Source organism: Pungitius pungitius, chromosome 4, assembly GCF_949316345.1.
Source record: "Pungitius pungitius chromosome 4, fPunPun2.1, whole genome shotgun sequence".
NCBI classification, from domain to species: Eukaryota; Metazoa; Chordata; class Actinopteri; order Perciformes; family Gasterosteidae; genus Pungitius; species Pungitius pungitius.
In genome coordinates this window covers 353,256-369,436 of record NC_084903.1, presented here as the reverse complement: position 1 = coordinate 369,436, position 16,181 = coordinate 353,256, and the positions used below count along the sequence as shown (strand labels likewise).

At 42.1% G+C, this 16,181-nt stretch overlaps 1 protein-coding gene across 5 annotated transcripts in view; it reads left to right on the top strand.

Annotated features, from left to right (window-relative positions):
- Positions 1 to 15,187, top strand: part of ntrk3b (neurotrophic tyrosine kinase, receptor, type 3b) — a 123,070-nt gene extending 107,883 nt beyond the window's left edge. For 3 of the 5 annotated variants that reach the window (XM_037484154.2, XM_037484165.2, XM_037484144.2), the window contains 4 exons: positions 1,232 to 1,475; positions 2,166 to 2,234; positions 8,669 to 8,827; positions 12,570 to 15,187. In XM_037484154.2, coding sequence (XP_037340051.2) covers positions 1,232 to 1,475; positions 2,166 to 2,234; positions 8,669 to 8,827; positions 12,570 to 12,755 — 658 coding nt within the window. In that variant the 3' untranslated portion in view covers positions 12,756 to 15,187. The remainder of the gene's footprint in view (positions 1 to 1,231; positions 1,476 to 2,165; positions 2,235 to 8,668; positions 8,828 to 12,569) is intronic. The other 2 variants (XM_037484183.2, XM_037484173.2) reach the window with 1 other exon arrangement.
- Positions 15,188 to 16,181: the final 994 nt, after the last annotated feature.

Sequence of the window (16,181 nt, the reverse complement as noted above, 5' to 3'; positions counted from 1 at the left end):
TGTGGTCCTTCTTGTTTTTGAAGTTCGAGCAGTAGTTGAAAAGATTTCATGTTCCGATTGGGTGTGAATGCGTGCGCGGATTGGAGCCCGCATGAGGACTTTCTGCTGGGAAATCAGCCCGGAAATGAAAGGCAATGTCGCGAATGATGAAATTCTTTCATGCAAGGCGCAAGACGTGGCTGATTTTTGGTCTATTGGAACCGTTGGTCACATTTATCAAATGTGTGGGGAATCGTCGGGGATAAATAGAGAATCTGATGTGCGTGTGCAGCTCGACCTTGCAGATAAAAGGAGGGTCGACCCGCCCTCATTCAGCCACCACTAGATTCATCTCAATGAAGTAGATGTGGAGCGACACACACCACTACTAATCCATCTACAGGGGAGCTGGGTTATTACACACACGCACACACACACACACACACACTTAGCCAAGAACGGTGAATTGCACCAATATGGAGAAATGGAAGAGGAAACCCAGCGTAGGTGAGGAAGTCAGCGCTTTGCAGCATGTCAGGGTGACAAGAAGCTGAGGACAACAGCAGGGGGCTTTTCACAGGAAATGAGTTCTTCACCATCACCTACAAAGGCCAAGCAGGGGAAGAGCTCTTCACCTCAGGGTGAACCTTGCTCAGGTAAACATATTGAGGAGTTCTGAGGAAAGTTCAAAATGGGCCTCATATGACCGCTGTGCGCCATCTTCACAATTTAAGCTGTTTGAGTGCCTGCAGGTTATAGGTTACAGGTTATATATTTGTTAGTTGGGTTAGCAGCCCATATTTGATACGCTAACTATTCTCAATGAATAAAAAAATCAAAAGGCATATGCAGGTTCGTTAGCACTCTGAGAAGCTTTGGGTCCCTTTCTAAAGGGGCTCACGCTGAAAAGGTTTTAAATCGTCCCTCATGCGGTTGTTAAAATGAGATTATGGAACTTTCAAAGGAAGAAATAGCACAAATTCCCTCTCACACAAGTTAAACGGCTCACTTCTTAGCAGTAAAAAAGTACTAAGTACTTTAATACAATCTGGTATAGACTGATCCGGTACCATATGACCAGAAGCCAAAGCTAATGTCAGCTCACTCCTGTCAGTTCACTGACTCTTCGGTACACAGATTTCTTTCTTAACTGATCCTGAAGTTACTTTTTCTCACTTCCTTACATAACTAAATAGTCAATATTAGATCAATACCAAGTCAATGATTCATCTCTTTTTTTTTTGTGACCCAGAGCCCACGGCCCGGACGCCATGATCCTGGTGGACGGACAGCCACTGCAGTCCAACGGAGAACTGGGTCTGTCCCAGATGCTGCACATCGCCACGCAGATCGCCTCGGGCATGGTGTACCTGGGCTCCCAGCACTTTGTCCACAGAGACCTGGCCACCCGCAATTGTCTTGTGGGAAACGGCCTGCTTGTCAAGATCGGGGACTTCGGCATGTCCAGGGACATCTACAGCAGTGACTACTACAGGGTGAGACATCACTACAGTCCGTGTTGTCTGCTTGTTCTTTGACATTGAAGTAAAAGGCTTTATTTTAGAACTTAAAGCGATTAAGACGGGGGAAACGCACATTTTTTCCTCCCTTCAAATGTGCTTCTGATAGTCGACTTGCTTTAACATTTTGGCCAAAAGTAAAACATTTCGGAATGATAGAATGTTTTGTCTCTTTCGGTACTCTTTAGCGTGATAGCGTATTAGCACACTGCACCAAACACATAAATATAACATTTAAGTTTACAATGCTTTTTACTTTGCTTGTAATTGGGTCTGAAAGTACCCCAAATAGATCCTGTGGGACCGCTGGCTAAAAAGATATTCATAAGGGTGAAGACCGCGTCTCTCTCTCTCGGGATTTGTTTTGTTTGTTTACGTCTGTTCTTCGCCACGGAGAAAGAACAGCTCTCCCTCCCCAGCGTAGCCCTTGGCCCCCACACCAGCCCTCACGCACTCCGGCTCAGGGTGCAGGAGACGAGCCGTCTGGGCCTCCAGCCTGACGCTTGTTTACGCAGCTCACCATTAATGTCCTCTCTACTGCTTAACCCGATTAACCGGGCAGAGGAAGCGTAATGAGTGGTTATTATGGACGCGGCGGTATCTGGAGCCCTCAAACAGCCTGGTCTTGTGAAATGACTTTAGGTGCGTCTGATTTTGTTTTCCCAGCGTGGCAGCTGGGCCAGTTCGGACCTTGCTGGGGGCAACGCCAGCAGTTATGAAGCACTTGCCTGCTGGGTGAGCAGCTCTGCACACATGAAATCATTTGTGGGGAAATTTGTGCGAGATGTCTTTAGTGTGTAGTGCATTGCTCCTCCATGCATACCATCTGTGTGGTGGGTTTATTATCAAACTAAATATTTGCTTTTGAGAATTATGCCGATATGGTGTTTGCGTGTTTGTGTCTTTCTGTGGTTGTGTGTGTGTAGGTGTACTGTTCCGTGCACAGGCTGTGGGCATGGTGGCTTGTGTGTCAGTATGGCCAACCGAACTGTTTTGGCGCTGAGACTAGACGAGTGTCGGGTCGTCGAGGAGGACGGCAGCAGAAACACCGGTGCCCCGACTTTATGAGGGGAAAGTGTGCTGCATGTTTTTGTTTTAATCTATATAATAATAATTTGTTTGATTTAATTTGATCTCTGATCTCAACAAAGGACCAGCGTTGTGAAACTATTGTGACCCAACAACATCAACGTTAATAGACGTATCTGGATATCCATTTTCCAGTCAAACTAGTGACACAAATGTAATAATGATCAAAATAAGAATATAGTTGCTGTGTCTGAGTCATTTACATTTACAGAGGTAGCGCTTTAATGTTTCCCACTCCTTAACATTCATTTTCTCTTTGAAATCTGTGCAACATGCTGACTTCCGTCCAACGTAAAATCTTTATATATTCTAGGGCTATTTTGACATTCCCTCATCCTTACACATGCATCTGATTGCATTTATGTATTAAGTATTTTACATTATGTGTAGTTTGCTTTGGCAATGCTCAGTATTTTCAACAACAAAGACATTTAAATAAGGGTAAAAAGGAAAGTCCCCCCAACAGATATATTCTATTTTGTTTATTTATCTTTACTAAGCCCACCCAAAGGTGTCAATTGCACTGTTGGGCAATTAAAAAGTCTGTTCCAAGTCCTTTCCCTTCATCAAGAGGATTGCGTATTTACTGGGCAGCTCCTGTTGTCCCTGTGGAAAAGTGGGAGCTCAGGTGGGCCCCTGTGGACAAATAAAGAGCACGGCTGTGTGCTTCTCCTTTATTTAGCCCCAACAACAGTTCATTTATTGTCTGAGACTAAGTCACGGCTGATTTAGCAGACAGATAGATACCCACTGCTCCATTTAGAGATGAAATTAATCAGCAGTGTTGTTGTCTTAACAATTATACGCTTAATAGCGAGTTCAAAAGAAGAAAAAAACAGAAAACCGATAAAGAATTAACAGGGAAACCAGCAACTGTGTGTTCTGGGTCGTTTAATATATTCCTGTGTGTTTATTTACTTGTAGATCATGTGTCTGTCAGCAAAAGATCCAGTGTATTATTACAGCAATATCAGGTGTCTGTGGCGTAAAACAAATGAAGGCACCAATCCCGCACTTTAGTGCCCTCAAGTCTATTTGTGTTTTCAAAGTCAAATGTTCGTTTCCTGCTTTGAAGCAGTGTGAGTTTATTGAGCAAGTGTTATTTACACACACACACACACACACACACTGTAATCCCCAGTACAATTTGTACAATATCCTCTGGTTATGTTGAATCCACCGTCCAAAAACATCGGATTTTATGAACTCAAGTATGAAGCATGAAAAAGAAGTTCCACAGAAGCTTTTTCTGTTCTGGAAGCTGCTTGTACACTGCCATGTTCTCCCAGATAAGGAGAGAAATGGCTTCAAAACAACAGAGAAAATACAGTAGCATATTGTTTTTTTGTCTACTTATTTGCTTGAGATTATTACAAATTCTCCTAGACTTCTCTCCAGAGAAGACTTTTGGTTTAGCAGTGGCAGAGTTTTGTTCTTCAACGTGTAACGTTGAGAGTTGAGAGACACAATCGTGGGTCCAGTTTAGCTAAAGGAAGAACAACAATTACAATGGAAACACTTGGCTCGGACACAAAAAAACTTTGGAAGCCACAATCTTCATTTTAGATCCAGACTAATCAAACACTGTAACACTGTTATAATCCCGTGACTCAGTTTCAAGGACTTTGTGTTCTTTGTGACTCTGCCAGGAAGCTGCCGCTTACCTGCACTGCTTTGCTTTAAGGAAAAATGGTCCCCTGGTTCCTTCTGTTCCAAAGATCAAACAGACACTCCTCTCCTGCTTTATTCATCAAGCACAGGCTCCTCCAAACTCTATGCGGCTTGGTGCTAATGATACATGTTTATTACTGCTGCGGGATGAAAAAACTCTTTTCTGACTCTCCACAAGGACCATTTCCTTCCCTGTTTCCTTCCTCACAGGATCACTAGCTCATCGGCAAGTACGTTTAAGGAATGAAGGAATGAAGGAGGCGCAGGAAGGAGGGAGTCTGGCTTTAGAGGGACTCAAATGATACTGCATTTCTTGTATTTCTGCATTCTTTAGAGTTATTTAAAAACTTTGTAAATATGCTTAATAACTTTCTTGACCAGACTTCGATGAGACGATTGATTCTCCTCTCAGGAAATATAAAGCTCCTGCTGCTAACTAGTTAGCTTAGCATAAAGAAACAGCTTTAAAATAAGCCAAACCAGCTTATCGGCACATCTAAATCTTTTGTTCTATCCAAACATCTACCAGTGTGACATTTGAACCAATTCTTGCGTGTAAGTGCTCCTATCCATGTACTTACAATTAAACAGGACAAAAGGCTTGTTGTAATTTCTATCGCATTTCTACACCGCAGTTACAAAGTCAGCAGCAACCCCAAATATCCTTACATATACTATCATTGTTAATGACAAACGGCAGGCTTGCAATGGGTGTCAGTTTGTTTGTGCGTGTGTACATGTGTGTGTGTGTATGTTTTTCTGAAAACCTACAGAAACTTTCACCACCCACTGGTCAGACTAGATACCACTTTATCTGCACTTGGCAGCGGCACAGCAGGTAGAAACCTAATGGACACCATAGCCTCTAAAAGAGAACTTGTGTTTACTGCTGTTTGAGCTGGGAGAGCGAAGATAGCAGTGGGGTTAGAGCAAAGGGAAAGAGTGTGTCTAGATAGTTATCGGGCCCTTTAAAATGTCTGGGGCCTCCCAGGGCTCCCTGCAGGCCGCGGCGCGCCCAGCGAAGAGCCAAACCCGCCCAGTAATCCATCCCCTTGCCATGCCGCTGTGCTCTCCGCGCCGTTAATCCAATCACTCCCCTGCCACGGTGGGACAGGCACAGCACTAATCCAGTTTAGACAGCAACGAAGAAAAAAAAAAAGCCTCAGACTGATTCCTCACTCCCCACGGAGCACTGCCGGCTTCAAGATGTGACATTGACGGAGAAAGATGAGGATAATTACTAGGGCAATTATTTTATTTTTATTATGTGTTTAGCCTTTTTTTTTCTTCTTTCCCCCCATGTTTCGGGCTAATTGCCATGGCCTCGTCACAAAAACCCAAGGTGATAGCGTGCAATCATTTGGGAACAGAGAGTCAGCCCGTTTTAGTGCCCCTCGCTCCGGCAGCAGAGGTTGAATCATTAGTATGCATCTGATGAGGTTCAGCCTTGCGTGCAATACGCTGGGTGGACCACAGATAAGTCATTTAGACTAACAGGAACTTAATTAATTTTGTTTAATCTTTATAAAGCTCCACAGGGGGGACAGAATGGTACACAGCCCCTCAACAACTCCTACACCTCCCTTTCAGCCCACACGGCTGGGTTCGACCCACAGGTTTGACACGACGGGGCCGACCGGCTCTCGGCATCATTATTGGCATAATGTTGTGTTCAAAACCAAAGCAATTCAGCTCTAATGAGACCAGGTGGAATATAAGTCAATGCTCATTTGGCCATTAGTTTGCAGTGGAACCCCAGTATATAAGATTAAGGGTGAAGGAGGGGAAAGAGTGCTGCAAAACCTCCTCGGCCCCACGAGTCATCCCAGGACTGTGAATGAACACTGTTTAAGATGTAGATGAAAGGAACCTCACTCCAAGCAGGTCTCACTCTTGTGTTTTTCAGAAAACAAAAGGAAGAGAGCCACAGCTTTGGCTGCCTTGCAGGCAGGTAGTGGATCACAGGTAGTCTGGCAGGAAGGAGTTCTAAAACTTAGGAGGTAAAGAACGATTCTGTCTTGGACATTGGGCTCCCACCTCTGGTCCTTTAGGGCCAGTTACAGAGAAGCAGAAGTCTGGCCTGGGATCCATGGAGAACGAGACATTACCACCTGAGATGGACTGTGATGCAGCGCAGCACAGAAAATAACAAACATAACCACATTTTGCCATCACAATAGGATTGTTACAAAGACCTCAAGTCCTTAAGTTTCAGGTCTATTTTTGAGGTCTCATTTTTAGTTCCACATACATATAATCACTTGTTCAAGTGGAGAGAAGAGTTAAAGGCGCACTTCTGGGTTTTATTGAATTGTTGAGATCAACTGTTCTTCAGTGATGCAAGAATAAAAGTTGGACATTCTGAAGGTTATTGGAGTGTGCTTTAGCCTTCTTGTCGGCATTTTGGTCGCTAACGGTCACGGCGTCCTCCAGGCCATGTGTGCAAATGTAAGCACGGCCCACACACCCTTGTGCAGTTAACACTCTACAATCTTAGTTTTGGGCTACTTTAAAACACACATAACAAGGTCACGCTGAGGAGGTCCGAGGGCCAATATGGCACCAAATTCATAGGACCATAAAGGACCATATAATGTAGATGCAGTAAGCCTTAAGTATTCATTCATTAATCACTGAGGTTTGTCATTTTAAATGGCTGTTTCTTGTTGTTAGGCCTCTTCAAATGTTATATTTTCAAGCTTTGCTGCAGGTTTTTGTGCTTCAATTAGTTTCTGTTGCAATATTTGCTTTTATTAAGCATTATCTTCAAATTTGGAATTTGCCATCACTAATGTGTCTGGCTAATACATATGGGAACTTAGAAAGCACAAACATTAACATCATACTTTTTGTATGAATAACTTGGCGACCCAGTGCAAGACCAGAGGAGGTCGTAGGCCTCAACCAAGGACGAGAAAAGGCACTCAGCAACTCCATTTGATGAAGTGCACAAACTAGAGGACGTTCTCTATAAATGCCCAGGATGGAACAGCCTTTTGGCAGAATGACAAATCTTCTGCTTCTTTAAAACGTCCCGACGATTCATCTGCTGCGTCGAGCCGACACGCAGAGATTGTGTTTGACTTTCAAAGGAAATGTGCGATGAGCGAGCTACCGAACTAGGAGGTAATTAGTAAGCCTTGAGTCAATTCTTTTTTTTTTTCATTTTGCAAATGTCACACAACGCTCACAGCTGAAGGCACACAGATGTTGGAGCTGGTAAATGGCGTTGGGAGAAGGGTATATGATTAAATGAATGTGATTGTGCTGTAACCCAGAGGTGCAGAGCGGAGGAACCAGGCGGGGGGTGAATACAGCGACAGTAAGATGTCCTAATGATGATTTCAGGGCTCAATGTGTGTACGGTGTTTCTTGATTTCCTTTCTTGTCTTTAATCACACAAATTGAGGACGATACATTCCGTGTTATCCTGTCAATTCTTTACTATGTAGTGTTATGAAACAGCCAAGTTTGAGGTTTCACAGAGGCACGTAGTTAGCGTTGCACAGCAAAAGAAGAAGAAAATAAACAGCTGGAACTTGCATTGAGGTTTTTTTGGGAGGATCATTTTGAATGATTGAGTGTTGGTAGACTTTGCAGATATTCTGTTGTACACTTTGACACATCTCAGTAGATCAAATCAGTATGTTAATAACGCCATCCATCAATAGGGTACCTTGACTCCCGAGCTCCACAATCATCTCTGCAATTAATACTGTCCGAGCATCCTGAAGCCTGCCATGCTTTCCTCTCATTGCCACATCAGTCTTGTCCAGCTCATTAAAGCACAGTCACCAACATGAATGGGAAATAGATTTTAAAACAAAGCCTGCTAATGGAAGCTGAGAGCGAGGATGATGAATGGATGATTGTCTAATCGATTAATACCCAGCCACGTTGGATTTAGAGCAGGGGAGACTCTGCTTCGGGTGTAAAGACTTTAAAGAGCTCATGGCTGGTATCTCCACTAGCTCAGCTGACACCTACACATGACTCGGGGGGGGGGTTACATGTGCATATGCAGAGTTCAAACACTCACACTTACCTATATGACCTATATGACACTGCATTCAGAAGTTTTCTGGTTTGAACTGATTTATTCAAAACGCTGATTACAACACATCCAATTTGACGCTTTTCCCCAAGAACAAAGGCGGAGTTCAATATCATAACCTAAAGAATCTCGCAATTCAACACATGCAGAGCAGGCGGCAGAGAAGTCGACGTTTCCCCGTTTTGCACAGCAGACATTCATGAGACGTTAAACCCGCCCCCCCACATGGAAGGACCCTTAATCCCCGGCGCCTGGGAGTTGTGTTGATGATTGAATTTTCTAATCTGTTTTTTTTTTAGCCACAACGTTTCACCTGCAATAAAGATCTCCTTTCTTTTTGTTCTCCTCCGGTCAGGTTGGAGGACACACCATGCTACCGATTCGCTGGATGCCCCCGGAGAGCATCATGTACAGGAAGTTCTCCACGGAAAGCGACGTATGGAGCTTTGGAGTCATCTTGTGGGAGATCTTCACCTATGGGAAGCAGCCTTGGTTTCAGCTGGGTAACAACGAGGTACAAAGAGCGTGGGGCATTTAAATGAATACATACACTGTGTAAATGTACACACACACTGCAGGCCACACACAGATTAAAAGTTCCAATGCTTGTCCTCTCCTGCATTTCAAATCACCCCAAAACATATTAATTGAGTTGTTTTCTAGGTAGGAATCAAAATAGCGGATTTAAATGAATACTTCTTTTCTCTCTCTGAGACTACAGCCCAAACCCAACGAGGTGATAAATTGATGCGGCTTTCCCATTAGACAAGATGCAGCATTACATAACACCCAAGATTAGTTTTGTTATTCATTGGAGGCTGTGCTTTCAATCAATACAATTTAATTAGGATTAATCTTGTAAAGTGACCATGCTGAGAAAATTAACTTTACCTAAAAGAATAAACTGGCATGCAATGCACTTACATGTATCTCAATTGAAACATCAATATGTTCTTCTTTTATGAGTGTCTTGGGCTGAAAGATTTTAGAGATCCTCTGAAACACTCAGCTGATTAAAACATACAAACTAAACTGTGAGACAATCTAATGAGACCAGCGTCGTATTCTGAAAATCCACAAGCTTTTTCTGTATTGAAACTTGGTCTTCAGGTAGAGGTAGAATGGGATATTTAATTCAATTCATTTTATTTTGTAAAGCCCAAAATCGCAAATTACAAATTTGCCTCAGAGTGCTTTACAGTCTGTACACATGCAACATCCTCTGTCCCCAAAGCCTCACATTATTATTGGATACTGTACTTGTTATTCAGATCGATCCATCATATTACAGAATAATGCATTACAGCAACTATTAGGAATGAGTATCAGTGATGATGATAAATGATGAATGATAAAGGGTAAGGTGGGAACTTCAAAGATCCTCATCCCCAACTCGGCTCTATACGCTGAACACTTTTCTTTGCTTTTTTATTTGGAAAAAAACAACAACTGCAATGCCGCAAAACATGGTTGAAACCCACAAAAGTTTGTTAAATTGTTGAGGAGATTGAGATGTTTCAATAGGTTTCAAGTAATGTGTATACAATGATTCATTTAAAAAAGAAAAACGCCATGTGGCTTCACCTTTAACAGCTCTGAAGCTACTTTAGAAATAAGGGACCATGTAAACATTTTGCTGATATACTTCTGCAACTAAAGGGTCAAGGATGGTCAACGTTTTCATTTCAGTAGTGACCCAGCACTATGGCCCCCTTATCTGTCCCTCGGAGTTGCTTAGCAAGTTGTGGGACTGGCATTGTGCTGCATTCATCACCAGCTCAATAATCACTGGTGCAAAAAAATATGATCTTATTTTAACTTTCTGCTGCAAAAAGCCCTTTTATCTGGATCTTATTAGGGCAGCAATGTGCAATACCTGGCCTCATTCTCCAACTGATAGCAGGTAGGGTTAGAGTTACCCTCTCCTACAGTGGAAAACAATGTAAATTTACAGCTGTCATTAAAGACAACTTCTGTCAAATGTCAGTGTTAGCATGCATGCTCGTATCAGTACATATGACTGCAATACAATGCATCAACACTGCTCTTAATATTCTGTTAAAATGTTACTTTCCTTTTGGAAATCCTATTCCGATCTTACACTTTTCAACACTCCTATTTTCCAAAGCACAAAACGTTCTCATAGAGTGGTCATACTCCCCCCCTCAACAAGTGTTTCCTAAGAGCTGTGCTCAGAGTAATGTGGGCGTGTTCATTAAATTAGCCCACCCTTCAGTCGGTTCAGAACTGGTGCTAAGTGCACTACGACTGCATAGTTAGTGCAATTAGTTGGATTGCATCTTATTACTAACACAGAGGTCAGAATAATCCTTTGTGGCTATACAGGGCTTTTAAATTCCAAAATAACCTGTAATGAAAGCATTTAAGCAGTCAGAAAGAATTAACATCCACAATAGATGCAATACCTCAGAAATGTCTAATTTCTCCTTGAATAAATTCCCTACATTTCACACATGGTTTCTGAAAGCTATACATTAAAATGCTGCTAACCGGTATGCTTAATCAGCTGTTTGCTATCATTAAAGGTATAGAGTATAGAGACACCACTCATCACATTAGCAGATTAGATAGTTATGTTGTATGATAACACACTCAAACTCCCAACCAAACTATCAGCAGTTGAGTTGCATTGTGGATAATACCAGGAATACCTTCTTTGACGATATGTCAGACCAGCTGCTGTTGCCATGTACCTGTGCAGCTTTTGATACTAGCTGTCTGTAATTTTTGGTTGTGGGAATTCCTGCAGAAAGTGGTGCTTGAAGGCAGCCTGTCTGCAAGTGACCAGAACAAGAATGAATCAATAGAGAGGAAGCAGTGCTTCACTCAGAGGCAACACGTGGAACCCTTTTTGGTTTTGTGATACCCTGCATTATTTTTTTTACTGTACAGAATCAGAATTAGACAGAAAAAAAATAAAATAAAATACAATAATATACTCATACAAGCAAAAAAAAATAAAAAAGAACAATATACAGATAAGTACGTTGTTGCCATTCAAATCCTTATAACAAATTAGGTTTGTTGTAGTTTCTTGCTGGAACAATTAGACTTAAATAGCAATAGTTTAACAAACATGTTGTACCGTTGCTGTAGCTTGCAAGAGCATCAAATTGCACAACGCCCCAATATCAAAACCTAAGGAGCCTATTCCACACCTAAAGCACTGAGAAGAACAAAATGTTTGATCCAACTTCAGTTTGAAGAGTAAATCTGTATGTGTTGACAATTCTGAAATGCTCGTTCAGTTCTCCTGTCACTGACAACAATTAGATCCAAATAGATCCCCGTCCATGTTACGCTGCTTTCAGACCTGAAGTCCAGATCATTTGGACCGAGGGGAAGAAGCAGTCATTGTTGCGGTGCGGTTCTGGTGCGTTTCCTGTTTTTTAATGGCACCAAATGGAGTAAACGAAGTGATGAAGCACGAAGACACGAAGCCCGCCGATCGGACAGATTTGGTTGCGATCCTGCATCATCAGGACGTTTTGGGGGAAATCCCATTCCATGACTCACAGAAGTGCAGTACTTAAAAGCTCCTGATTTGGATATCTAGGCTCTTTGGTTTCGGGAGCAGCTCACCAAGAAATAAATGTCTGTACTGTGGGATTAGTGTCACATGCTCTTTGATTGACCTAGAGAAAGTGTGCAAAGTAATATGCAAGCAGTGCTTTTGCACACATAAGGTATATAGATGGTCTTATACGGATCGCTTGTGAGACTGCTTGCTGAACACATTACACAATCAGCAGATGATTAAATAAGTACATGAGCTCCTGAAACGATATTGCATATTTAGTGTCATAAAATGTCCTACGAAGCAAACTGGAACCGTTCTAACCGGGAAAAAAGACCTCCGCTTGTCCTGGCGGGATCACTAAGGTAACGCGTGCTAGCACCGTTAGCCTTAGCTGCTAACCTGGAATTTGCACCAAAAACCACGTCACATTGTCACGACAACAAATCATCAACCGCTCTTTTAGCAACACCTCAAACATCCTTCGTCCCAGCTGTTATTGTCTTTGTCCTGTGGCACAAACCCTCGTGTTTCCTCTTCAATTTTAGACAAACTTCGGAGTCAAAGCCGGCTGTTTATTTCTTTCATCTCAGTTTCATTAGTTCAAACCTCAAAGGACAGTCTGCTCAGTGTCACCTTTTTCTCATTATGGCCAGACCAAAGCAATCAGCCTGTGAAAAGCCTCTGTCTCACTCCACTGCCCCCTTCCCCTCTGCAGGTTATTGAGTGCATAACCCAGGGCCGGGTTCTGGACAGGCCACGGATTTGTCCTAAAGAGGTGTACGACATCATGCTGGGCTGCTGGCAGAGGGAACCGCAGCAACGGCTGAACATTAAGGACATCCAGAAGGTCCTGTTTGCCATGGGGAAAGCCACGCCGGTCTACCTGGACATCCTGGGCTAGCAGTGGCCCCGGGGGGCCCCGTTCCTTCGCCAGTCAAACAGAACGACAGAGACACGCTGACAGAAGGACCAACGCAAACCCAGGAATAACCAAACCAACCTGCTCCACTGTCGAAAAACACCTACAATGTTTGGGAAGGACTTAAGTGCCTGCAACACTTTTGGATATAGTGGATATAATGTATTCAAAAAAACAAAACACGCACTTTTACATTTTGTTTACTTGCGTATACGATGTACAGGTTTGAAGAAGACTTTTTTTTTTTTTCAAAATTGCAAAAATACACAAAAAGGGAAGTACAGTGGACTGGCAATAGAAAAATGACCAGAGTTTGATTATATTATTGAGAGAACTCATCAGAGTTAAAAATCTATCCTGGGTTTGGTTTTATTGATATATATAGAAATATTGCATATATTTTATATTTATTTCTTTTTGTCAAGATGCTGAAGGGATCTACCATTTGTGATGCGACGGGCTCGGCCCTGTCTGAAGACGTCACCGACAGGGACTTGACAACTGTAGCCTTACCTGCGCTCTGATTGGCCGACGCTGAGCTTTTAATGGGAACTCTGCCTCGGCAGGATAACACTGGATCAATGATATTAAAGAAGCGTGAGGGCCTACCCAATCAGACAACCAACAAATCTATTTTAATTTAAAAAAAAAGAAATGTACATATTGTAAATTCTATGTGTCAAAATTATGTTAACTTATTTTTTTGGGTTGGTATTTTGTTTAGTTTTTCTGACTGTGATCTGGGTGAAGTAAAAAGCTATGGTATTTGTTTCCATCCTAATCAAGAGGACGTTTCTCCTGGGAAGTACTGGTTTCTCCTTTGTGGTGAAGGGGAAAACAGCGCCAGAAGTCAGCCGCCACCCAATCGCTGAGACGCCATCAACACTTTTCCAAAAAAAGGTGATTAAGCCTCATGTTCACTTTCCAGTTCATTTGCTTATTTACGCCGAGAGCAATGCGTTGCTCTGTAATATCGAACCCTCACCCCTCCGACACGTACATGCGCTTTGAGACACCTTTGTGCTTTTCCACACGCATAACACACACAACCCAAGAAAATCCATAATGCGAAGGAATAAGTGACAACAGAAGCATTTCAGCTGAGAGTAATTGGAGGATATAGAATCCCACATCCGTCAGATCCATTGGCGGCTACAGTGGTGTCACTTAGCATTCGCACTAGAAACAGGGAAATGGCCTCGCTCCATCAAAAGGGGAAATAATCCCACCTCGCAGCACCTCTACAGCTGACCGGCTGTAGGGTGTAGCTTCATATTTACTGTACAGACCCAAGAGTTGTATTGATCGTCCCACCCAAATGTATAGAACATTTCCCCGATGAACAAAAGGTCGGTTCCAAACATTTAAGCTACCAAAATGATCACAAAATCTCTTCACAGGATTGAGAAAAGAAACGCAGCGTTCCATTTAGCACAACAAACCGTTTCATTTGACTGTTCTGATTGGTTCTGATCCACTGTACATGACCCGCAGCATCTCTCCTCTTCCTCGCACTCGAGGCCTTTGCATGTTTCGCAATGATGAGGCTCCGCACGCTGTCTGTTGCTTTGAAATAAAAAAACAACCCTCCTCCGATACGAACCGGAGGAACCACTGAAGCAGGTTGACACTTGTGTTCAGTAATAATCACTGAAGTGGATCAGCTAACTGTGTGCTATTTCGCCCTCCATATTTTTGATTATTACAGTATTTAATGAACTGGAAATTCTGAAGAGTTGTTTTCCAAAATGTAGAAACACAATCCCCGAAAAAGCTTAACGGCAAAAAAACCCAACTAAAACCAAATGAAATGGCTTCTTATGATTTGTTCGACAATAAGTGAATAAGAGTTCATTTTTACACGGTGGATTCTGTCGATTTCTGAATGATAAAACTCAGGCAACGATTTCATTTAATGTTGTATCTGGATATACAACATTTTGGAGTGGAGCTCTTCACATCACTTCCTCGTTACTCTGATATGAATTCTCACAGAATCACAATTTGTCTCTGTTCCCCTCGGGACTATGTAAATCATTAATGAATATTCAGTTATTTCAAGTATTTTATATGAAAGGCAGCATCGAATCCAACGACTCACCCAAAGCTTTGAGCTCTTGTGTATTCCCCTGTGGTAAAGATAAACGCTTAAAGACATCATCACACCGGCCGTGAGCATTTGCAGGGTCTTGTAATCCTTTCATGGTGAGTTGAATATTGTTTAAAAAGATTTTTTTGTTTCTTGTTTTCTTCGATGAACTAACTGAACACTTTTTGAAGCAAAGTTGGCATATGTACACATGTTACAGAATATAAAAATGTGGTATAACAACTGCAGTATATAAAATACTGGTATTCCATGATAGATCTTTGTATTAATGTGACTCTCTTAAGAAAATGTCTTCAAACAATCAGACGATCTCCTTTTCCATTTTGTCCTGTCTTATAAAGATGTGTCAATTTGACTAAATCTTGTGTTCATCTAAATCTCTGAGAAAGCTTAGCGGCACGTGTTCAGTGCGTTTTGTGCGCTGACCTGCTGTGTCTTTAGGGGACGGCTGTGGTCCGTGTTTCCCAGGATGCATGAGCAAGATTGGCAGGTCGTCGCCTGCATTGCAGCCAAGTGGCCACATCGATATTCGTCAGCTCGACTTTACGATGCTTTTCTTTCTCTTTGTGTGAGAGCTCGACACTCTTAACACAGCATTGAAAAGTCCAAAGATCAGCATGGAAATATCCTCGTTGTTCACATGCTATTTGGTATGAAAATGAATCCAGGTTATTGATGGATGACGTTTCATAGTGACGATTCAACGAAATGCAAATATGCAGCCTGAAGGACACACGACGACGTCATGGTTATAAAAACACTCAAATCAAATCAAAAAAGATTAGAATACAGTGCACAGAATAAAAATGAAAATATAACATTATCTGTCATTAAGGATCAGGTCTTCATTAGGAAAACAAAATGATTAATGATGAGTTTATGTGGGTTTAGTGCACTTAAAAAAAGCCAATGATGGGGAAACTTTTTTGAAGCAGCTGTATTCAGAAATATAATATAATGAGATTATATGTGGCCCATGAACTGAAATTAGTTTGACACCAGTAGTTTTTAGTTAAGAGTCAGTTTGGTCCACGTGCACATTTCATTTAACGTTATATTTTCTATTTTAAGTTAATGTTAACACGCTTTAAAAAAAAAAATTACGGCTTTTGTTTTTGACTAAACCTGAAACTGAGCCTAAGAGAGAGCGGGGGAAGCAAGAAAAGTAAATTATTGTATTTTGCCGGTTTGTCGACGTAATCCACAGTTGAAGCTTCAGCGACACACGGCTCATAGAACCACATAAGTAAAGGGGGGGGGGGGGGGTGAGAGTGTAGATGGACCCTGTTACATTTCAG